Consider the following 25,037-nt stretch of genomic DNA (forward strand, 5'->3'; position numbering starts at 1 on the left):
CAACAGGTCTGCGGCGATGCCCACAGTCAGGGATAAGACTCCTCTGCTGTCCTGGAGGCGAGCACCGTCAGCAAGGGGCCCACCTCAGAGCACACGCAGCTCCCTCAGCAGATTTACTCCTGTCCCACAGGAGCAAGAAAGACAGGCCACTGTCAAAAGCCATCTCTGGGCCATTAATCTTTTTAGACCTTCCATTGGCTCTGAAATATAATCCGGGCCTTTTAAGAGGCTTCACCTTCTTCATCTCCACTTTCAACATCAATATCTCTTTGTATGGTATATATTATGCTTTGCAAAGATCTAGCTTATCGGATATTTTATTTCATTCTCTCATTAACCTCTCAAAGACTCAGAGAGGTTCCAACCTTGTGCCAAGCTCAAGACCAGAGTGGGTGAGGGAGCTGGGCCTTCTGACCACCAAACATCCCCTCCTTTGCACGAGCTGTTTTACTCACATGAGCTCGCCTCATGCCTGCTGATTCAGCGGAATTCTTCACAGCTTTGGCAATGCAGATGGGGGTGTAAGGCATACAGCAGCGATGTTCCTGGGGGCAAAAGGAAAGAGTATGAGAAACAGAGCCTGGCTCCCCTCACCTAAGAGCAAGGCAATCACCCCTTCACCCAGTACCCACTTAAGACAAATCATGTGAAGAGCTCCCACTCAGGACCCACCCAGCTGGCCATCCCCTACGGTGCTTTTTGGTTGATGACTCTGAACACGACAAAAGGGGCCTGAGCTCATCCAAAAAAGATAAAGTACTTCACACAAGGTATTTTTCTTACATCTCCCACTCACTCAACTCTTTGAGACTGCTGGCTGCCGGCCATCACCAAGATATTGCTTTTCAAACCTCCACGGTTGTGGTCAGAGTTCACCCAGGGATCAAAGCTTGACTGAAATAACCCCTTTACTGCTGCACAAAGGAGGCTTTTCCCCAATGTCTGGCGATACACATGACTGATGAGGGCAGGCTCCTACTCCTTCCCCTTTCTTGCTCAGGGACCACACATCAGCCACTATTCATGGTCTGATCTTACAGCTGGGAAAACCCTTCCCAATCTGAGAACCAGTTAGAATCCGGGCCTGTGTTCCAGGAAGAAGGGACTTAGTACCACCTCGCACTTGCACAGAGCTTCTCAAAGGGCTTTCGCTGCCTCTGCTCTTTTTATCCTCTCTCTCACAAACATGCTCCTCGTGGAACAGAGAAGGCAGATGTGATCCCCACTTAAGTCAAGGAAGGGAAGCTCTGAGCAACTGAGTCTCACAGTGTTACACTCAGGAAGGTCCACAGCTCGATGAAGAAAGAATATCGGGGGGCTTGTCAAAGGCCAAGGGCAGGGCAGGTGATGTCTAAAGTGGCTTAGATTTCAGTCCTGCCCCAGGCCCTAAAGAAAACTGAGGCGACGGGTACCAGCTACCAGGTGTCACCCAGCTGCAAGCTCAGTCAGGACAGGATTATCGCTATGATTTGATCTCTCACAAATCCCCAACTCCAGAAGCCTCCCTGGGCCTCAGGTCTCCTCATCTATAAAATGCTGCGGGGCTGGGGGAGTTGTGTTTCCCCAACTCCAGGTACTTGCACACCACGTGCGAGGCTCTCATCCTGGCTGCTACTCCCCGACCCTCGTTTCCTTAACACTTTCCTTTAGACTACCTTTAAGTCAACTTAGTTCATTAAACTCAACTTTGTCTTAAGAAATAATTTTTATATTATCATGATCTCACATACTAGTTATATATTTTTTCCAGTATATGCTAAAAACACTTTTAAAACATACATGTAAATAAACCTAAAGTTATCTCTTGTGCCATACTCTGAAGAACACATGACTCGATGGGTTCCAAAGGCCCTCAGCCTCTCAACACGGAAGGGCTCATCCAGGAAGACAGGACCTCGAACCCAAAAGCCAGTCCTGGAGAATGGCTTGAACAACCTCTGCTTCAAAGACAAAGCCACATGACACCAGAACTGGAAAGGGGCTGGCGGTGGGAGTGTGGCAGGGTTTAGGTGGGCTGCAGTGGGGCTACCAACCTTGGGGATGGCCTCGCTCACAGCATAGCTGGCCTTGTCGCTGACCCACACCTTCTCCCTCGGGGAGAGGGTGGTGCATAGAACCCTGAGCTCGCTCAGAATGGACTTGTAGGGAAGCACCTGGATTCTGTATTCAGCTTCCAGCCCCAAGTCAAGAAGCAAGTGCTCCTTCACGTTGGGGGCTTCTATGCGGTCACCATCAATGAAGAGCCTGCAGAGGGGCCAGAGGTGAGGTGACAGAAAAAGGAAGGTTCATGAATAAGAAAAAAGACCCCAACACACACAACAGGTTCTAACCTTTAGTAATCAAAACCAAGCAGCTTTTCCTTCCTCTCATTCCACTCCTGAATCCTGCTCTACAAACTCTGTTCCCTGCCCCTATGTATATTGTCAGCATCCACCTAATTCCCCATGCTGCTCCTTCCCTCCTTCATTAAGGTCTTTGGACCAATAGCCTAAATCTCCCTCAAATCTGTCCAGCATTAGCTGCAGCCTGGCCACTGTCATCTCTCAGTTGGATTACAGCCACAGCTTCCAAGCTGGTCTACCTGCTTCCCCTAACCATGCTATTTTTCACAGACATATTCCTTATGATTTACCTCAATATATGGTTCCCTGTGAAAATCTCATTCAATAGCTCCCCAGTATCCTCAGGATAAGAGCCCAAGCTCCTGAATTTGGCTCACAAAGCATTCTTTTATATGGACTCTGCTCACCTTCCGGCATCACACTCTACATTCCAAGCTCACTGACCCACTTTAGGTCCTCCACACACACAGTGCTCTCCTGCTCAGGGCCTCTGAAATGCTGTTCCCTCTGCTGCGATCACCATTCCCCTTGGCCCCCCCATTCACCTAGCCAACTCGTATATATCCTTAATCTCTGCTTCAATACGTGCTTTCCTCAGTAGTCTCCTTGACCCCCAAGTCTAGGTCAGGCCCCCCCTATGACACCCATACCTGTCCTACTGACAAGTCAAGTCACCACTTTTGTGCCTAAATCCCTCAAGCAGACACTCATTTCCCAACTCTGACCTGGGCCCCTGTCTGTCTCATTCACCCTAGCACCCAGCAGAGACCCTAGCACATAACAGGCACTCAATAAATGTGTTGTCTGAATGCAAAAAGCCATCTAAATAGAAGGGAAATAGCAGGAAGGCTACAAGAAACACTTTAAAAGACAAGCTGACAATTGGATAAGGTGTGACTCGGGGTTTTCCTGTGCCATTTTTACCCTTCAAAATGACTGGTTTATTTGCATCGTGGAGTTAGATTATGTAACCTGTAACTGAGCCTACACACCCTTTGCAATGGCTACTAGAAAACTTGGGATCAAACGTGTGGCCTAAACAAAACTTTGCAGCACGAATTTTGTGAACTAAGCCTCACTCAGTTTTGTTCTGAAGTCCTCACCTTATTCTTTTATCTCATAGGACTATAAAGACTTTCATAAATTTCAAATCATTTGAGTTGAGGCAGGATATAAATAAATATCTACTGTTAGAGAAGACGAGAAGAGGTGGGGGAGGGAGCAAGAAAGGGAAGAGCAGGAGAAAAGCAGCAGATCCATGGAATGTCGAACAATGACTGCTGGGCCTGGACAAGAAGGGAGACACGGGGCTCCAAGTAGCTGAGAGGAAGGACTTTCACGTGTGGGACAAACACTCACATGATCGTCTCTAGTCCTATGACTGCATAGGAGAAAAATACTGGATTGTGTTCCACATCCGATCCTCGGAGATTGAACAGCCCTAAAAAAAGAAAAAGAGTCCCTGTCACCTGCCTGACTTGAGATTTCAGGGGTGGCTTGCCAGGGAGGGAAGAGCTTCAGCTTGCTATGGAAGGATTCAGTGGCCTCTCTCAAAAGACAAGGAACCAGTCTACAGCCATGCCACCCTGAATGTGCCCTATCTCATCTAATCTCGAAAGCTAAGCAGGGTTGGGCCTGGTTAGTACTTGGATGGGAGACCACCTTGGAAGTCCAGGTGCTGTAGGCATTTTAAAAAAAAATCTGCAATCAAAAGACAAGGAACTATACTTCCGGGTTCCACCTCTGAGGTGCAGTTGCTCCTGTCCACCAGATGATGGCACCAGAACTGTTTCTTATGCCGCCACCTTACTGTCCCGAGAAGGGAATGGAGGAGTTACTGGTCAGAAAACTGAGAAATGCCCTCCAAACAAAGAGTTGAAATGGTCCGCCTGGTGGTGACCTGCCAGCCTGGCCTTGCAGCAGAAAAACCTCTGGCACTCCCAAATACTTGGGAAGGAGCCAAGCACTATCTCCTTTCTGAGGCAAACTACCTAGGAAAGAAAAACTGAGACCCGCCCACTAGAGAGGACAAATGAGGCCCTCCGGCAAGGGTCCATGAGCCCCATGGAGGCGGAGCTTCCCAGGAGACGAACAAAAGCAGGGAGTCAGGGAGGCCCTGAATGAAACCTGAGCCTGCCGGCCCACCTCACGGTCAGCTGTGCTGCCAGGGCTGGGCACAGGACCTGCCTATAGCCAGTGTCAGAGGGTTTGGTGACTGATGTTTGAGAAAGGAGAGGGACCAGCAGAGCACAGCTCTGGCTCCAGGGCTTCCAGCTGCCTAAAGCTTTCTCTCCTGAGGATCCCTGCACTTAAAGCCCCAGGTGTAAAAAGTACTGCCTCTATTTTAAAATAGCAGCTTCTCAAAGTAAAGCAAGGAGGCAACGTTTGTTATCTACCGGACAAAAGAAGTGCTTAACAAATAAAAGAGCACCTGGGGCTGGCAAGGGTGTGGCACCACAGGCGTATTCATAAACCTCTGTATAACCTTCCTGGCAGTTAAAAAGCAAGACAGGTCAAAGCCCAACCACGTGCATTTCCTGTAACCCGTAATAACCACCCCTAAAAGCCAACCAGATCTAGGAAGAAAACTATCAAAAACTAAGACACCAATTCTAATACACCAAGATTTTGATGACACTATAATAATAGAATTGTGGGAAAACTGGAAATAACCAAAGGTCATCGTTAGGGGAATGGTTAAGTAAATTATAATATAATCAACCATATGATGGAATATCTAATAATCACTAAAAATCATGCTTATATGCTTAGACTATACTGATAGATTGAAAAAACAAGCTACAAAATTCAATATGCACAGAATATTAACACTGATTATATCTGGGTAACAGATGATAGGTGATTTTTTTTCTTCTGTCTACTTTGCATTTTCCAGGTTTTCCACATGACAATGTGTTTTTTTAGTAATCAAGGGGAGAAATTTGCTTTATATGTTATTTTTTCTCATGTTGAGGTTACTAAGTTAATTAGGGATGTAAATCACGGATACACTTGACAAAGTCTGGGGACTGGTGGGATTGGAAGATAGGACACTATGTAGTAATGTTTCTTTCTCTGGTGAGAAAAAAAAAAAAGATTAGGCAGTGCCTTTTCTCAGTGACCCTGGGTCAAATCTAGTCAGAGAACAGGAGACAGGACAGGATGGTTCAAGCAGATTCCTTCAAATTCGAGACTGTAACAGAGGGTGGTTTAAGGTTTGAAAATTGAGAAACTGCTATTGTATCAAAAGGCTTGGTGAAACCTTCACAGTGAGAATGTTCTAGAAATATTTCTAAGTTTTCTTAAGTATTTCTATAACATTCTCACTGTGAAGAAATTGGGGAACCACAAGAAAAGTATATAAAGAAAAAAATATCTCCTATGATCCCACTTCTATACCTACAGAGAAACACGAATGCTTGCAGACACAAAATGTTTGGAGGACATGTCCTTCCACAGAGATGTCATAGTCCTGGAGAGACCAGCCAGAGGTGACATCACCACAGATTTACCGCCAGCCTCTGGCTGTAACACTAGGGCCAGGTTACAATCCCCTCCCTCACTCCCTATAATTCTTTCTCCATCCTACCTGCCATGTCATATCGTATAACCATTTGGTGACATAGTCGTTTGCGTATTCCCTTGGCTACTCAGAGAGCTGAATGGCATGAACACACAGATTCCCAAAGAACCAAAGGAAAGGCTGGGTAATGTGCCCAAATAGTGAAACCAAAGCACTCACATGCAATCTCATCCAGGGCGGTGACCACAAACCATATGATGTTCCTCTCAGCCATTTTCAACCGAAGGTCTGCAACCTTGTCCTTCCAGGAAATACCTGCAAAAAACATATGAACTTGCAACTCTGGCTCTGGTCCCAGGGACCGGTGTCCCAAACATTCTTAACCAGCACGTGTTGCTTGAGCAGACAAGAGGCCTGGAATTAAGCCCTATACAAGAGATGTGACTCTGTCGAAGCCAGATGACTATCAAGAGACCCGATTATATCACCAGCAAAACGGATTCATTTGTTCATCCAATAAATGTCTATGAAGCATCCAGACTTCCCAAGCATAAGGCTGCCAGGTGCTGTGCTGGTCACTGTGGTTACATCTCTGAGCAACACCCAGTCCCTGCTCTCATGGGGCCTACAATCTAGAAAGGAAGACAGGCAATCAAACCAAAACCAGCAATTGTTACAGTACAGTATAAAAACTGATGCGTCAGAAGCAGCACGGGAGCTCTGCGCACACACTGCCCTACACAGAGAACTTACCCAGTCTTAGAGGTCAGGGGTGTCACCCACCACCTTACATTCCTGGAGCAGCGAGACTCGCCTTTCGGTGCGATTCCCTACAGCCTGACTCACTATGACTACAACTTCCTAATCACACTTGCCCTATCAGACACAGTCAGGACCTCCTGCTGCTCCCCGGGATGAAATTGTAGCCCTAACAGCTCATCCCATCACCACCACCACCCTCCAAGAAACAGGATTTGTAACTCGGGTTACAGACGCCTGTAAATAGGGCAGGCATCTATCTTATTCACCCAGCACCCAGCACAGTGTCCCACTCAACTGTTGGCTGAATATAAATCTTACCAACGACATTTATTCTCCCCTCTACAAGCAATAAGTCAGAGTCTCTGCTTCAGTTTTAAAAAAAAAATCAACACATGCAGATAGAAAAGATTTAGCTGACCCTGGGCCACAAACTGGACCCAGCCCCCACAATCTGCCATACTGTCAGAGCGTGTCACAAGGAAAACAAGCTGGGGACTGCCCCCACGACCAAACGCTGCTTTGAAGCTCGGCTCAGGAATGCTATTTAAAACTTGGCAGAGAGTCTGGGCTGTAATGCTTTCTTCCCAGGACCCCTCTGGGCAATCTGCCTACATTCCAGACATCCCCTATCCACCTCTCCTCTTCGGTTTCTACAGCAGCCCCACCTCCCCGGCCTTTCCCTCTGCACCCCCTCACTGTCCCATAAAACCACATTTTCATCTCTCACAAACCATTCACAGAACTTGCTCCTCGCACCTCCACCCCGAAGCCTCTAGAGTGGAAGGTATGAGAGGGCAAGGGGCCTAGCAAGGTAAGCCTACGAATGCTGGAAGAAGAAAAGGAAATGGCACCTAGAAATCTCTCTCTACGTTGTTTCTAATATCGGACACGTCAGAGGGGCAGTTTGCAGCTGAGTAGTAAAAAAGCCATCTTAGCAGCACCAAGGTCTGCCTGGAAGAGCTCACAAGAGTTAACTCTGCCAAAGTAAGTGGCAAGTAGGTGGCAACTGTGGCAATGAATAAAGCTCCTGCTTTCACCAAATGCCCCCACCGTGCCAGGATAGGGCAAAATCCTCCCATCAGCTCAAGCCTGACTCGGATTCAGAGGACTCAGATAGAGACGATGGCAACAGGTGGAGGGGATGAGGGCTGGAGGTACTGCTGGGCACGGCCGCAGTTCTGACCTGTGTAGTCCAGGGCCAGAGTAAGGAGGGGCTTGCAGGGCCGCTCAGGACGGTCTGTCCAGATCTTGTCGACAAGGTTCTCCTTGACAGGAATGAGGTAGTGGCCAGCGCTTCTCAGAACCTTGGCCATCTTCTTCCAGTAATCTAAGGAAAAACACACATGGCCCGGCCGTGAACTGAATGCCCACAACAGGCAACAGGGCTGTGGGAGCCTGGCATCCTCTAAGAGGGGACCCTCCTGTGGCCCCCACATGCAGGTGAGAACCTGTAAAAAGACATCTTTGCCACCAGTGGCCTCCCCACTTCTGTGCTGGAATTCACCTCCTTACCTTGCTTGCCCTTTACTGTGGCATCCAGTCGTGCTGAGCCCATAAATGTCCCATAGCCCACAAGCAAACAAGGATAGAGAGGTACCTAGAATCTACTTTTTCACTCAAGCTGGAAAGGCCGAGTTTGCTCACCTGTAGGAATGATCAGTGGGTCCACACCAACCTTGGATCCTTCAGGAAGTACACTCACCAGCCAGTCTTCCTGGGTTGGTGTGTCTTTCAGACCTACGGAGGGATGAACCGGTAGGAAGCAGTTCCCGGTGGGCCCGAGCTCACTGTCCTACCCATAAGGATGCAATTCACCAACGTCATGATAGCAAAGTTGTTACTAAGTGTCTTAAGACAGATTGGCAGTACCTGGAAAATCTCGAGCTCCCTTACCTCTGGAGGGCTATGAGAAGTGTAAGATGGTATACAAGGAAAGCGTAAGATAAGAGTGAGACAGGAAAGGAAAAAGCAGAATTTTTATTAGACCTCTGGTAAAAATGGCACCCTAGGAATCACAGCAACAATGGTACATGGTGTAATCGCGAAGATCATCTCATCAGCCTTCAGCCACTTCACCACTCTTGGTCACCTGATGAGAACATGGCAACACATGCCACAGTGCCCTCCCCTCATCTGGAGGGCAGTGCTGCAGACAGAAGCACCCACCCCACACCTCGGGCTGACTTAAGGGCTAAGCACGAGCCTCAGCAGCAAAAAAAATCTCCCTAGAGGTTACAAGAGGGACACACAAGAACTGCCATCACTGTCTTCAACATGGCTCCGTGGGCTTTCCATCTCCCAAAAGGAAACAGCCCTTTCTGTTTCTAAGAGGCTAGTCCTAAGATACCAAATAAGCTCCAAGAAAGGAAACAAAGTTATTTTTGATATTCCAGTTATTCTTTAATCCAAGCTGTATCTTCCATGTTTGGGATATATACTTTTTAAAACAGATCTTTGCTAAGCAATTAACATCTTGGTTAAATATACATATGTTTAGGGTGAATGTTCAGACATTCCAAAACAGTACTTATCTTTACCCTTTTCTCTACTGAGTACTGATAACCACATAACCACTGAAGGGAAGTTCAAAGGTTTATAAGGAAGTGAGCTCACGAATCTCAGTTCTAAAAAAATGCCTAGAAGCTGGCACTGAGTTGTTATTTTGCTATTTTATCTTTCCCTTTTTCAAACTACTAAACAAGCCCCTTATGAAGTTTCTTTAATGCCCCTAGTATCGCTTTCACAGGATTAAGTTGGGTCATCTCCTAACACAGATATCTGACAAAGCCCCAGGGATAAATCATTTACCAACCAAACCCACCAGAATCTCCCAACATAGGAGAGATGCTTGAGGAAAGGTGGGTTTAGGGAAGAGAAGTCTCAAGGAAGAAACTAGAGAGGGCTTAGAAGAGAGGAGGACTCATCCCTCGGGCCGCCACATAACCACTTTAAGGAAAAGGCAGACAATATAGTTCCTCTGACACTCTGACCCCCAAAGTGCTAACAGACCTAACAGCTGGAGTTCTGAGCCCTAAAGGGATGTCCACACCTCAGGAGGACACTAAGTGACCCACTGGGGTGGAAGGAGAAAATACTAGAATTTCGATTTGTATTATTTTTCTAAAAAATAAACTAATCTTTGCTCATATCTGAAACACAGATGGACACTAGTATATATATATAACATATAAACAAATACACATATATTTTAAGGGTATAGGAGCCATTAACAGAAGCATGTAATTAAAAAGTTTATAGGCCTAGCAGCTTCTCCATTTATAACAGCCCCGCAGTTTCCAAATGCCTGTGCATGTGCACACACACGTGCGCGTATGGGGGGGGTGGGGCAGGAAGGAGGAGGAGGAGAGGGAGAATAACTTCAGCAATAAATCTATTGCCAGGACAAAAATGTTCCTCCCTAAGATAAATAACACTCATATGTGTGTATGGAGAGTATGTGACATACATGTACACACGTGCATGCACACAAACACGCACACTTCAGTATGCTGGCTGCTTAGATCTTGGTGTCAACTCAACTCAATTCAACTAAGTGTCAACAGCCTCTGCTCCATCACTATGAGTCTGATGACAACCTGCTTTCGTCATTTTTTTCTATAATGAACAAGAAATATCAGTTATGTGCCTCATCTCTTCCTCACTCAGCTAGGGTAGCCTCTTTCCCTTCCTTATCTTCTACTCTCCAAGTTCAAAATTCAGGAGAAAGAGACCTTTGTACAACCACTAAAACCATGTTTCTAAAGACTATTTTAATGACAAGAAGAAATATACACAGCACAAAATTAAATGAAAAATCAGAGTACACAATTATTTGATAAACACTGAGCTCTATACTGTCCATATATTGTTTCTTTAATTCTCACCAATTTATGTGGTACTTACTCTTATTATCCCATTTTACAGAGCAGGAAACGAAAGCACTGAAAGTGGACTAACTTGCCTAAGGAAGTTCTAGACCTATGCCCCTGGCCTGTGCTCTTCTCCAAAGCTGAGCTGCCAGAAGCGAGTCCAAGATCCTCAGGGGAAGAGCATCCTAGCCTCTACTGCCAATGACCCCTTACCTCTATCTCACTCTGAATCATGACGCAGCAGAGAGCAGTCAAAAGGCCCCCAGGGCATGAGTCAAATGCATGGCATGTGATGTGATCTGCAGCAAATCAACTGTCCTCTCTGGCCCTCTGTTTTCCCTCATTAAAATGAATATCCTGAACCAAAATCTTCCAAAATTGAATCCACATGGTATGTATATATAAGAATGCTATTTTCTTGGTTTTCCTCATGCCATGAACTGGACTGTGTCCCCTCAAAATTGATGTGTTGAAGCCCTAACTGCCAGTATGACTGTATTTGAAGACAGAAGTTTTAGGAAGTAACAGGTTAAATGAAGTCATAAGGGTGGAGTTCTAATCTGACAGGATTGGTAGCTTTCTAAGAGGAGGAGAGAGAGCTCTAGCCATGTAAGGAGTGAGCAGACAGCTGTTTGCAAGCCAGGAAGAGAGTTCTCACCAGAACTTGAGTATACTGGCACCTGATCTCAAACTTCCACCCTCCAGAACTAAGAAAATAAATTTCTGTTGTTTAAGCCACTAAGTCTATGATATTTTATTATGACAACCTGAGTAGACCAAGACATCTTTAATTCTAAAAAGGGTTAATATCAGGAGTGCTGAGGAGCCCTAGGGTCCCTTCCGAGAGCTGGCCAACTAAGGCTGGGAATGGCCACGCCTCTACGCACCCATCTTCATAAGTGTCCAGTTGCTGTCCATCTGCTTGGCAGCCTGGAGAAAGTAGCGTCCGTCGGTCCACATGGCTGCATGCTCTTCTGTGATGATGGCTGTGCCTGGAGCGAGGGAGCAAAAAAATGAGAAAGTTTTCTGACAACCACCCAGAAGCTGTGCAACATGACAGCAGATGGGCAAGCATGGTGAGAGGCACCGGCTCCCGAGAGGCCCAGCCACCCAGTACCACTCTAGCGGGGCAGATGGGGCTTTGGCTCCAGGGAAACCTCCAGGCAAAAGAAGACAGCACCACTAAGAAGCAGTCGTGGGCCAAGCTCTGAAAGACACGGTCCTGAGCAGCCCTGGGTGCCTAGGTACTGGCTGGTCCTTGCACAGAAAGGACCCAACCTGAGTAGCATGAGTCCAGGCAGGATGAACAGAAGACTGTGGATCCAGGGCCAAAATGGCCTCATAATTAACAAGGCTGAGGCAGAAACGGTTCCTGTGTGTGATCACAGCGATCTGCTCCACCAGAAACCCAAAGGAGTGTTTCATGTTTCCCAACAGAGACCAAGAGGACCGTGTGAGTGTTCGTGATGATTCAGTGGGAGTTTATGCCTCCCACCTCTACCTGCCCTTGGTTCCCACAGGCCTGGCAAAACTCAGGGCTTTCCAAAGAGGTGTCTGCCAAACCCAATCCTAAGTGCCAAGCAACACAAGCACTTACATAAAAGGAAGCAGTGGGCTAACCACACGGAGAGAGGCGCTCTCTCCAGTTCTAGCTAGCTAGCTAAAGGGACATGATTCTGAAGGGGATAACCCGCCCTAACACTAAAGGGCATGACAGCCTTGGAAAAATTAGGGTAGGGCACCAAAACAGCTCAACATTAACTGTTGTTATTTACGCCGTAAGTGAAAACAGGGAAACCAAAAGCCAACACTTGGAAAATTAAGCAGGACCAGTAAGCTAAAGAGGGAGTGCTGGGAGTTATGTTTCAGTACTCATCTGGAGTGCTAGTTGCACAAGTACATATTCAGTTTAATTGATATCATTTTCTGTATGTTATATTCACTAGAAAGTTCAAAAACATTCTTTAAATAAAATTTTTTTAAAACTTTACAAGTAAAAGGCATAGAAAAAAAAGGTCACTAAAAGGTGACCTGAGGGAGCTGGAGGATGCTGGGAACTCATACCTTTCTGTAGGAGCTCAGTGAAAAATACCTGGTTTGCATTTTCTTTTTGGTTCTATGTCACAGGCTGAAACTCGTTCCAATTATTTTTAGGAGGCAAACAAAAGTACAAGAACAGAGAGAGAATTTAGCGACTCACCTGCAGAGCCATCGAATCCAGAGACGAAGGCCCGCCGACAGTCACATGGAGCAATGTACTCACTCTGGAAAACAAAAAGGACAATAAATTGGACCTCAATCAGTCACGTGCTGGTGCCAACTGCTTTCCACGTGCTCAGCCCTGTGCTAGGCCCAGCAGGGACTACAAAGGCTGGCGTATCCTTGGCACCTGCCTTTAAGGGACGAGCAGTCTAGCTGAAAAGGTTAGCTGAACCTTAGAAAAGAAAACAACTAGCGCACAGGGCAGAAGGTCCTAATTAATTAAGGGCGAAAAGAGTTGTTCCCTTTCACCTCTATTTCCTCATCTGTAGCACTAAGCAAGTCAAGAGAAACTGATTAAAACTGCTCTTTCCTCATTGATCTTACTCAAAAAAACAAACCAATAGCTTTCTCCCTTCCTTGCCACTGACATTCAGACATCTGTTATTTTTCTGAAAAGGCTGAACTTGTTTTAAGTGCCAATAATTCTCTAACTTAAATCTCAGTAAGTATTAACTTGTTTCTGAACTTCCTGTTTGTGTCCCCCTTCAAAGTAGTATCACTAATCACTCCCACGCAGACCCTGCTCCTTCTTGCTAGGGAAAGAGGAGAAACACTTCCTTCCAACCCAGAAAACTTTAGCAAAATAAAACATCATAGGCAAATCCAGGTCCTTCTCAGATGATAATCCCCATGCCTCTGAATGAAAGGTGGTTAGGGACTGAAAAAAGTAAGTTCTCATTCCTGGGCAGAGGGTATGAGGCCACAGTATGCAATTTCTGGTAATAGCCAGTGAGCCACAGAAAGTTAAGTAGTTTGCCCTAAGTTACACAGCTAGTAAGAAGCAGAGGCAGGATTTGAACCTGGGCAGTCAGCTCTACAGCCTAATCTCTGAAGCTCTATGCCATGCTGCCCTTGTATAACACAGTACCTTATCCTTTTGCTAGATAAAAGGAATACCAATAGCAAATGAGAAAACAGAGGTTCAAAGACAGACTCTAAGTAACTTGCCCACTGGTAGGTCAATAGCAAGGCCAGGATTTGGTCTGCTTGAGACCAGAGCTGCTGCTCCTTCTACTGTTAGCAGGTTTCTCCTGCCGTAAGCACCTAGCGGGGTTAAGAATACTTAGGATAGAGAATGGGGGTTCTGGCTGGACCCCAAGGCATGTTAAACAGTCCACAAGATGTAAAGGAAAAAAGGGCACCTGTGTTCCACTTCTACTATGTGGGTAAGAGCTGTCTTTCTCACCAAGGCAGCCACAATCACATCCTCAAGCCAGCCACAAGATCACTACCCACAGAGAAGCTAGATGGGCCAGCAGAGGGAATCATGACGGCAGGAGGGGGAAGCTCTGGGCCACATCTGCCCTCTAGCAGCCCAGCTATGTGGTCTGCAACAAGTCTCATCACCTCTTTTGAGACCAGAGCTGCTGCTCCTTCTACTAGAGTTCCTCATCTCTAAAACAGTCATTTCAGATGGCTAAGTTCAATAGCAGACTCATGTTTTATTCCCCCAAAACATAAAGGAATGTTTAACAGACCACACTAAGGATATAGAAAGAAATGGGCACCAGCATTATGAACTGTAGAACCTTCATTTATTTATTAACCCAGTAATCACTGGTGTCAGACTAAAAAAAAGGCAAAAAATGGGTGGAGGAGGGTCCCACCCTTCTCCCGGGACTGTAGTGAAGAACAGTTAATGTTTAAAACGACTCACCAGAAACCTGAGAGTACTACATATATGCAGCAGAAAAGATATTACTAATTTCTTCTCCCTAAATGGTAAAAAGGCATCCAAAAGGCTGGGGAACTAAGTTAACAAAAATAATTCCTGTACTAAAAAAGTCACAGAGCACAATGGGGAAGGCACAGAGGTGGTGGCACTCTCCACAAACAAGGAGGTTCCCTGGCTTGGGATTCCTCCACCTATGACACAGAGTGAGGACATGGCAAAGGGCTAGCAGAGAAGGTACTGCTGACTTTGGCCCGCCTGGCATCTTCCACTTGGGGACACAGTTTTCAAGAAATGCCCCACCCCTATCTCAGCAAGCCTGAGAGGAAGGACAGGGCATCCATAAAGGTTCGCCTAGAGGTGCTTGTCAGCAAAGGTAGAAGGAAGGTTTCTCCAAAAGGAGGTGAAATTAGCAGCAGGTGGATATGTTTGGTTTGGGGTCAAGATAAGGTCTAGGGCAAGAAAGTCTAGACATGACCTAAGCTGGTCAACGTGCCAGAAAGACATTGCTTACCAAAGCTGTCACCTCCACACCAACAGGCTAAGCAGATGCCAGACAAGCAATGGGCCCAGGCCTCCTACTCTTCCCCAAGCCCTGAAGCTGGCAAAGCCCAGAACATTCGCCCTAGACAGCAGCATAAGGTTTAAAATAAGCCAAAGCCATAGCCTGCAAGGAAAAAGGCACAGAAGCAGAGCTGCTGGTCTTTTCTCCAAAACCATCCACATCACTCCATCTCTAATATCAGTACTCAGTCCAAGCCTCCATCATCTCTTCCTGGACCACTGCCCCTACAATCCACTCCTCACACACACTCAGAATGAGTTTTTCAAAATGTTGACCCACTTTAGACTCCAGACCTCCAGAACTACAAGATAATAAATCTGTGTTATTATAAACCACTAAGTTTGTGGTAATTTGTTACAGCAGCAAAAGGAAAAGAATACTTATCCAATAGGGAAAAGGACAGAAAGGATTATAACCAGAGTTTCAAACTCAAATGCCTTAAGGGTACAGGCAGGTAAATTGAAAAAGTAAAGCAAGACAAGGGGTGTTTTTTCTAGAGAGAGCAGCTCCTTCCTACTCATCTGATTCCTCTCATGCTGGAATGCAGGCCACAGATTGCCAACATTCAATATTTCAGGAGAAAGGTAAACGATGTTTATGAGAGATCACCCAGCTTTAAAATGTTGGCATCTAATCAAACAATGTAAATTATACACAGCCAAATATTAAGCACATCTGTAAACTATGGGGGGGGGGGGTAAAAAAAAAAAGCCCTAGCCACCTCTCGAAATCCAGCCCAAATGCACCGTCTTTCACAAAGCTTTCTGACTCATCCACTTTCCAAGATCTCCCACATCTCTGAATTTTACAGGACCATCCACCCTGGCACTGATCCATGCCCTCCCTCGAGTGACGACAACAAATAACATCAGCTCAGATTTACTAACAACTACTAGTGGCCAATAAATATATCTATTTCCTCTAATTCTAATCCTAAGAGCAACTCTGGAAGGTATCGTCCTCCCTACTTACAGATGAAAAACAAAGTTCAGAGAAGTAAATTACTTATTTCTCCAAAGAACCACTGCAGTAAGTGGCAGAGCTCAGGTCTGAGCTTTCAAAGGCCCATGCCCTTGCCACACTGCCAAACGACCTTTTACTCTGTATGGAGATTATGTACATCTGGTCTGCACAACTGGATTATAAACTCCAAGGAAACAAGAAACACATGGCATGCCCCACATTTACCTCTGCCTTCATCAACCGCCTAACAGATGTCTCCCACACCCAATCGCATCTATGCTCAAGGCTGGCTCCCCCCTACTTAGTAGCTCGGTAAACCCTGGCCTCAACGTCTTCATTTGTAAAACGGGGATGATAAAAATGCCCACCTTGGAAGGCTGAGGTGTGACATAAAGCAATAAGCACATGCTAAGCTTTTGATAAACTGCAGAGCTTGTAACTACACACCAGGCTATGCACTAGACTCTACAGAAAATATAAAAAATATCTTAGAGTGGACAATCTGGCCAGCAAAGACAGACAGACATCCATGAAATAATAGTCCTAATGAACTATTTGCTATAGTTTCAAGGATTCTCATATCTGTATTGAATGCATCAGGCCAAACTCAGAGGTTTGATGTGGGCCATCAAATAGGTGAGGAGAAGCAGAAAGCCATCCAGGAAGGGGGAAAGATGCCAGACGGCCCAGAAGAAAGCAGTCTGTGGAGAGAGAGAGCCAATTAGCCTGACAGCTGCGGCAGAAAGTTCAAGGGAATGGCAGCAGAGATTCCTGGAAAGGCAGACTGAAGACAATGGTCAAGGACCTCAAAGATCACACTAAGAGGCATGAACTTTATCTTGCAAGTTCTAGAGAGAGACTAGAAGTTCAAAAGGGGATGGTGACATGACCAGAACTGCATTTTAAGAGAAGTCAACATGGCCACATGCAAATGAAATAGGGTAAGCAAGGTTTGGCTGATTGATGAGATAAGCATAACTATTAAAATTATTAGGGTTCATACTGCGGTGACATCTTTCCCTTTCCCTGACCCTTCACTCATAAGCCTGAGTCTGGCACAGTGCCTCAGACATACTAAGTTCTCAAGAAAAATGAAACCAAATGAATAAATAAATGGCTATGTGTCCGCAGGAAGTCCCAGAGGTTGGACTGCGGATGGAGACAAGGGCTATCTGTCCCCAAAGAACAAAGAAACATCCAGTCTTTGGCATTTTCTTCTCCCTTAAATGAAACCAAGTCAAAGTATATAAGTAAATGAATAGCTGTCCACAGATTCATGCCCCTTCCTTGGTGTACACTCATCGTAAAGTGGCTTCCCCTCCAGGCCTTCATTTCCTGGTCATCTTGCATCTCGGTGAGGTCACATGCCTAGTTCTCACCAATGAAACGTGGGTGTGGAGTGATGTCTTGGTCAGAGCAGGTAACAATGGGTGTGCCCTCTCCATACTCTTGCCCCTCTGCCAGCTGGAACGGTGGCGTCACAGGATGGAAAGAACCTGGATTCCCGAATCGCTATTCTTCCTAGTGGAAGAAAGTCACCCACCAACCACGAAAACCCACTCTGGACTGCTACGTGAGCAAGAAATAAAGCCATGGTACCAGGCCACTGCAACTTCAAGACATCTTACCACAGCTGGCATTAATCTAATTAAAAGAGTGGATAAAAATCACTCTGAAATAAAAATCACTAAGCCCACTCAGGAGAGAGTCTGTTTAAAAAATACAAAACAGGAAGCCAACTCCAGGAGAAATGGGAGTAGCATCCAAAGAGTTCAGGAAAATCTGATTCATGTCTTCCAGAAGGAACCATAAACACAGCCGAAAGCTCAGTTGGCAGAGTCACCTCTGACAGAACATGACCCTTTGACTAAGCTGATCCCAAGAGTGCAATATGGGACCTTACAGATGGGGAAGATGAAGAATTCAGATTTCTACAAGGGACTGCTGGTGCAGCTCCGGCTCCAACCAATGATTCTCCCGGTTTGGGACCAGTGGTGCCCACCAGCCCCAACATCTGACTTACACAGTACGTGAAAACATCCAGATTACCAGAGAGTACAGACAGCTGCTCACTTTAAAAGTCTCCCTGGGCCCAAATTCATTAACATCACAACCCTTGTTCAGAGTTTATTTAAAAAAAAAAAAAACCTTAGAGTTGCAGAGGATAGCGAGAAGCAGAACCCTGAAGACAGTGCCAAGGCCTTGTGTAATTATGCTTCTGGGGTGCGTTTCCCCTCTAACACAGAACAGTGTGTGGGTGTTGGTGTCTGTATTTGTGTTTTAGAGAATACACAAAGGACAGAATTCAAGATTCCCTTTCATTCTCCGACACCCTCCATTCCCCACCCCTGAGATTCCATCGACCCTGAATGTAACCTGAAATGAAACAATTAGGAACAAGAGCCACAAAGAACAGCATGCTCTCTATTACTGACGAGGCTGCTGTGGCAGGTCAAACACAAAGCCAACCCTTCCTCTTTGTCCTCGCGGTGCTGGCAAGGAACCACGGTCCCACTTAGCAGCTCCCCCAACTATGCCCCATCTCTCCACAGAAACCAAAACAAGGAACTTGGGACTTGTCGTTTCTTTCTGTAGATGGCACCACCACAAATGCTCTCAGGTTCCAAACTTCCCAATGCCCTCTGCCATCTACCTGCAAAGTCCACACTCAATTTGTGTTCTGCTTATCATCCAAACCTTTCACTTCTCTTCTGCTCCTAAAGCCAGCACTCAGGTCCAAGCCATCTGTACCCCAATGCTGGGATCCTACAATGTCCTCCTGGTAGGTTTCTCAGTTCCCAGTGTCTCCCTTCTCTAATCCATACTAAACACTGCTCCCTCTGACTGATCATGTCACTCTACTGTTCAAAGACCCTCAATGGGTTCCAACTGTCTAACAAAAACATAAACTCCTCACTCTGGAGTAGAGGCATACAAACACTTGTTGACACAATGACCTAAAAGAATAGATCCTAGAATCCTATCATCCTTCTGCCTTTCAGACTGGTAACATGAGGTCTCAAGCTCTCCAAACCCAACTCTCTCACATTTAAGTCACTAATATTCTCAGAGATAAAGGGCACTTACTGAGTATTTACTGAGCTGCTTCCATCAAAAGCGGTGGTTGGGGGGAGGAGAGGGTGATATTAAGAATTATCCCCCAAACCTGCTAGGGTAGATAACTTCAACCATGTGGCTGCTTGTCTGGCCATGCCAGAAGACAGGACAGTCTGGAGGGGAGAAGGCAGGAAGGAGAGACAATTCTGCTAGGGACAAGTTAAGAGAGAGGAGATCAGATAAAGTGTGTCAGCAACAGAAAAGTCCAGATTTCTGCCCCTTCATTTGTCAACTAATTCTTCCACAATTTATTGAAAGCTGACAAATTCATTGCAAACAGGGAAGCAAGAACCAAACCAATAGGCATCCAGTGGGACCCTACTGGGCACAGGCCCCTACGCCAAGCCCTGGAGGATATGCTTAGCTGTGGGTTGACAACTAGAATCCAATTAATATTTTTGGTCTGGGGGGAAGAAATGAAATGAGAGGAGAGGCTGATGAGTTCCATCACTGGCCCATCTCCACTCAGTACCTGATGGGCATCCCCCGATGGGATGATGTAGGCCTGGATCGGTTCTGTCACATACTCCAAGTTCTTCATGGCTTGTCTCAGCTGCCGAAGTAGCTCTGAAGTTACCTTTGGAGGCATTCTGCCGCCTGCAACAACAGGAGAGTGTGTTCCAAAAAACAAGCCTGCCCCTTGCGACTCAATGACTATTCAATGACAACTCCAAGAGAGTTCTAGAGAAGCACCTGCCATGTTCTGCCCTACTCCCACATGCACCATTGAACTGACCACCCCACCACCAGGCCAAAACCAAAGCTTCCAGAAACTCTTAAAGTTTGCAGTTCAGTTCTTAAATACCACTTCCGAAAAGCCACTGTGGCAAGAAAATCTGAGTTTCTAACACTGATTTCCAAATCGATTGGTCACCTCTTTCGCTTATAGGATTTTATGCTAAGGAGATAATTAAACAAGTGCACAAAGACACAGGTGTTTATCTTTGTTTATAATAGTAAAATAATGTAGGAAACACATGATTCATTAAATAGAAGGCCCGTCACCAAAGTGTTACTAATGTTTACCTTTGGGCAGGGGAATTTGCAGTGATTTTAATTTTCTTCTTGTGTTTTATTACTTAAGTTTGTTTTAAAAGAAGTACGTTTTATATTTTTCCTAAGTAGTCAACCACAGATTTGGAGTAGAAAGGTCAGTCCACTATAAGTCAAAAGTCTTATATAGTGTGTTCTAATAAATACATACTACCAAATGGGTGTACGACCTCAGGGAGAAGGGGATCGGGGCCTCAGCACTGTGTTCTCTTCTCTAAAACGTGGTGGGAGTGGAGTAGGTCTCGGGTTTAAGCTGAGCCCCCAAGAAGTCCCAGGAGTCTAGAGGAGACTATCATCCCCATAAAACTAGAGCTGGTGCTCCAGCTCTAAAACATACAAAATAATAATAGAAATACAAAAATCATTGAAAAGAAAATGATAGGGACATTAAATGCAATCCTACTAGAAATTCTTAAACTTTTACTAATTTCTAAGTAGTTGAAATTAAAAAAGTATTGCCTTCTAGAGACTGTTTCTATGTGATGAAGGTACAGACGATGCAAGCTGACTTTAAAACCACATTAGTTGGTTCTTCAAAAAAAATCATTTTCTCAACAAATATTCATATGCATTAACAGTTCTTATAAATCATACTATATAATAGCTATAATTTATGACTAGATAGATGGATAGATAAAAAGATAAACTATATCACAGCTACAGTCCCATAGCTAAAATAACAAAACAGCTTCTAGAAAAGCCAATTACAGAATAATAATCATACATATTTTACTACATGCCGTATATTAGCACAAAACTATACTACAGAATTAGAAAGTAGACTATTAAGTTTTTCCAACCCATTTTTTTCAATGGACTTTATTATTTTAGAGCAGTTATAGGTTCTTAGGAAAACTGTGTGGAAAGTACGGCGCTTCCACATAGCCCCCTGCCCCACATACACACAGCCTCCCCCACTATCGCGACCCCCACCGGAGTGGTACATTTACTACGACTGATGAATGTGCACTGACGCATCATTATCCCCCAACGTTCATAATTTATATTATGGCTCTCTCTTGGTGTTTATATTCTACAGGTTTCGACAAATGTATAATGACATATAACCACCATTATAATATCACACAAATAATCCCTAAAAATCCTCTCTGCTCAGTCTATTCATCCCTCCTTCCCCAACCCTCTTCCCAAACCCCCCTAGCAACAAATCTTTTTACTGTCTGCATTATGAACAAAGCTGCCATAAACATCCATATGCAGGTTTTTTTAATGAACGTAAGTTTTCAACTCCTTTGGGTAAATACCAAGGAGCATGTACCATATGCTACATACGTATCATATGGTAAGTTTATTTAGTTTTGTAAGAAATTGTCAAACTGTCTTGCAACCTAGCTATGCCATTTTGCATTTCTACCATTAAAAATGAAAATTCCCGTTACTCCACACCCTCGCCAGTACTTGGTGTTGTCAGTATTCTGGGTTTTGCCAACCATTTTTTAAACAAATAAAAAATGTTTTACTTAACCAAAAATATTCCAATGCACAATACTGTAAGTAATAGAGAATTACATTGAGGCCATTATGCTATGGGTTATCTTCAAGAAGTGACACCCTGACTCACTAGCTTGTGCCCTGCTGGGTATGCATCTTTTTTTGGTCCTTTTTCCTGAACATTTTCATCTGCTGCTTCTCCTTCATGATCACCAGCACCGTGAGCTTCCAGACATCTGTCATGATGATTATCTCCAATAGGTGCCCCTATGAGGTACCATACTGATTTCAAGACTCACTGAAAAGAGTGCCCCATTCATAATCTGTGGCAAGGACAGCTTCAGCCACAGGCCTCAGGGCTCTGCCTCAGGGGTCGCCAAAGGACAGAAGTACTCAAACAAAGTTGTCGGAAAAGTCCTATTCAGAATTCAAACATGTCCACGGTCCTTGCATTACAGCTGCTTCTGAATACTTTTCAGAGGGGCATCCTTTCCTTTCACCTGACATACTACTGTGCCTACAATTTCTCATCTACCTGAAAAAAAAGGAAGTGAAAGTATCTGGTCTGACCTAAGCTTATATGCCAATACCTCCACTGAGTTTAAAATGAAGCCTTCTGTGACCTCGTAAACTTGATTTAAAAATACCTGGCAGTATACAGGCTAATATTACATCACGGACTAATGTTAAATCTGAAAACGTTACTATAACATCTTTCAGGAGCTTCAGAACAGACAATATGTTTCCAAACCATATTTCTAAGCAACTTGACATTTTTAGAGTCAAGCAAAAATGTAGGCTTCCCTGCCACTTGCTAGGAGGCTGTACCTGGTGCTGTCACTCAGAGGCAGACTAGGGTTCAGGAACGAGGCAAGGAGCTGGCAGAAAAAAGATCCCATCCCAGGATCGTGACTCCCTCGTGAAGTAGGAGAAGGGACCCCATACCTGGGTCCTCTGTGAAGCTGCTGTAAGGGTGCAACACAGAGGGAGTGCCTGTCAACTAAAGTACAAAACAGAATGGAGTATCGGCAGGTAGCAGAATCCACATTCCACATTTCCTACAACAATCAAGTCATCCCTGGCTACATTAAAAAAAAAAAAATGTAGACTTCCTTTGGAGCAGTATTTCAACCTTGACCGCATGTTAGAACTACCTGGATAACTTCTGATTTAATTAGTCTAGAATATAGCTTGGGCATCCATAATTTTATAAAGGAAATATATGATAGAAGCCAATACACTTTCTTTAGAGATCCTTAATTTCCTTATAGAATCTGGCTTCTACTTGGGCACATTCTGACTTAAGGACTTTGATAGCACTGACTCAGTGTATTACCAGACTAACTTCATCAATAAAGTCAACAAGGCCAATGGCAAGCACCAAATCCTCAATTACAAACTGCAAACTACCAAAGGCAAAATAGAGTCAACCAAACACATCCTCTGCTTCTTGGTACCATAACTTGCTTCCTCACCACCACATTCTGACCTGCATCACCATCTCACATCTTATCATCACGATCCTCTTGACGGGCCTCCTCGAAATCGTCAGTATCAACAGGTTTACTCACAACAGTGGCACCTGCGTACTTCCCTCCACAATGCCACCTGCCCCATCACCATTCTCAACACTTCCTCTGCTCTTTCCTACCTACCCATCCTTCATGCCCTTCACATGTGCTTGGTTTCCTTAGATACAACCACTTTTTTGTCACCTACATCAGATATAATTAAAGAACTCCTAATACTGCAACCAATAGTTAAGATGTGGTATGAGACAGAAACGGCAACAGCAAAGGTGAAGACAGCAACATGCAATGGCTGAGGCAATGTGCTGTGGCGGGGGAGGCAGCTACCACTGAGGTGGATACAATGAGCAAGGTGGGGGAGACAGCCGTGGCCACAAGGACAACAGGCCTTGAAAGTAACTGAGTGGGTGAGCAGCTAGAGCTGAGAAGGGGGGAAAGCTGGTGTAAATATAAGACCCAGCCACAGAGGCGGCAGCAGCTGAACAGGCACTCAAGATGGAGGCAATGAAAGGCTAAGCTGGTGACCCTCACGGGGTAACTTTTATAAGGACTAAATGGGTTACTATATATAAAGCACTTAGAAATAGTGCCTGGCCCATAGTAATGCTATGTGCTTGCAATTATTAGAGTTAGATGCACAAGTAACTAACTATGAAAGCAACATGATAAATAGTGTTAACAGGTGTGTATACTGTTTCTCCTTAAGGCAGGGACCATGTCACCCGCCATCTCTGAATCCATGTATCTAGCTAGCTCAGCTCACTCAACAATGGCTGAATGTACATCACAACTTTGTGTCTATGATCTTTTCAGACTCAATATAATAAATGGTAATGAACCTTCAGTGAAAGCAAGCTAGAATCTTAGAAGATGCCATGTTATAGCATCTGTTCATTCCACATCCTATTACTTTTCAGAAATGTCAGAAGCAGCCAAGGGCTAATTAGGGTGTGCAGGGAAGTGGAAAGCCAAGAGCAACAAACCTAGTCCATGATGTAACATTAGCCCATACACTGCCAGGTATTTTTAAATCATGCTTTAAAATGAATGACTCATTTAAATATCTCTTTTATATGTGGGTTTGCTTTTAGAAATAAGTTCCTAAACCTTCAGTCTTCATCACAAACAAGACTTTTCATTGCTTAGAAGTACATAAAAAGCGTACCCTATTTACTTCACTGGGTGGCTAGGAGAATTTAACATGACAATAGATGTGAAAGTACGCTGCACAGCATCTGGTACATTGTAGCTCAAGAAATACGATTTGAATCTGCATCTGAAGCACAAGCTGGGATTCCTACACGCCTTGTTATGAGAATAGAAGGGACTGGTTTACTCCAATTTCAGCATCTGAAAACATGCACAGATACCAAGCTGCTCTTCCAGCATCAATAGCTTTAGAGGTGGTGGTTTGCTTCTCTGTCCCACTGCTGGGTGGGACATACGTCAGTGGTTGATTCTCACAATAACCCTTCAAGGTAGGTTTCACTTTTCCCATCAGATAAAGGAACAGGAGTTAAATACTTGCCCAAGTCAACTGGATCCAGACCATGACCCAAGGTTTATCTAATTCCCAAGTTCATGCTCTATTACACCATATTATCTAAGGGACATAACAGATGCTCTCTTAAGGCGTTCTAAGACAAACAGCCTCAAAACAAGTGGGTGCCAATTTCCAGCTGGGATCTGCAACCTCAGACAAATGAAGCTCCCTGAACCTATTTCTTCATATATAATAAAAAGAAAGAGAAGTTCTCTTCCAACTCTAAATTTGATGATTCTATCACATTTCCCTTTCTTTACTTTCTATTTTTCCTAGTCCTTCTTCCTCTCCTCCCTCCTGATAATAGCCCAAACTGTGTTATATGCATCTATATTTTTAAAGAAAAAGGACCTAGAATTGCACACAATTATAGCACTGATTTTCC

At 44.8% G+C, this 25,037-nt stretch overlaps 1 protein-coding gene and 1 pseudogene across 2 annotated transcripts in view; one reads left to right on the forward strand and one right to left on the reverse strand.

The window, feature by feature from the left end:
• The window catches only part of XPNPEP1 (X-prolyl aminopeptidase 1), a 43,793-nt gene that overhangs the window by 12,054 nt on the left and 6,702 nt on the right, over nt 1-25,037 (reverse strand). For both annotated transcript variants that reach the window (XM_016145694.2, XM_016145695.2), the window contains 9 exons: nt 19,548-19,672; nt 12,697-12,760; nt 11,384-11,488; nt 8,272-8,364; nt 7,811-7,954; nt 6,085-6,180; nt 3,702-3,783; nt 2,034-2,244; nt 456-545 (listed from right to left, as the gene is read on the reverse strand). In XM_016145694.2, the coding sequence (XP_016001180.1) occupies nt 456-545; nt 2,034-2,244; nt 3,702-3,783; nt 6,085-6,180; nt 7,811-7,954; nt 8,272-8,364; nt 11,384-11,488; nt 12,697-12,760; nt 19,548-19,672 (1,010 nt within the window). The remainder of the gene's footprint in view (nt 1-455; nt 546-2,033; nt 2,245-3,701; nt 3,784-6,084; nt 6,181-7,810; nt 7,955-8,271; nt 8,365-11,383; nt 11,489-12,696; nt 12,761-19,547; nt 19,673-25,037) is intronic.
• LOC118604187 lies at nt 3,911-4,029 on the forward strand (annotated as a pseudogene).

Source organism: Rousettus aegyptiacus, unplaced genomic scaffold, assembly GCF_014176215.1.
Source record: "Rousettus aegyptiacus isolate mRouAeg1 unplaced genomic scaffold, mRouAeg1.p scaffold_m13_p_6, whole genome shotgun sequence".
Lineage (NCBI taxonomy): Eukaryota > Metazoa > Chordata > Mammalia > Chiroptera > Pteropodidae > Rousettus > Rousettus aegyptiacus.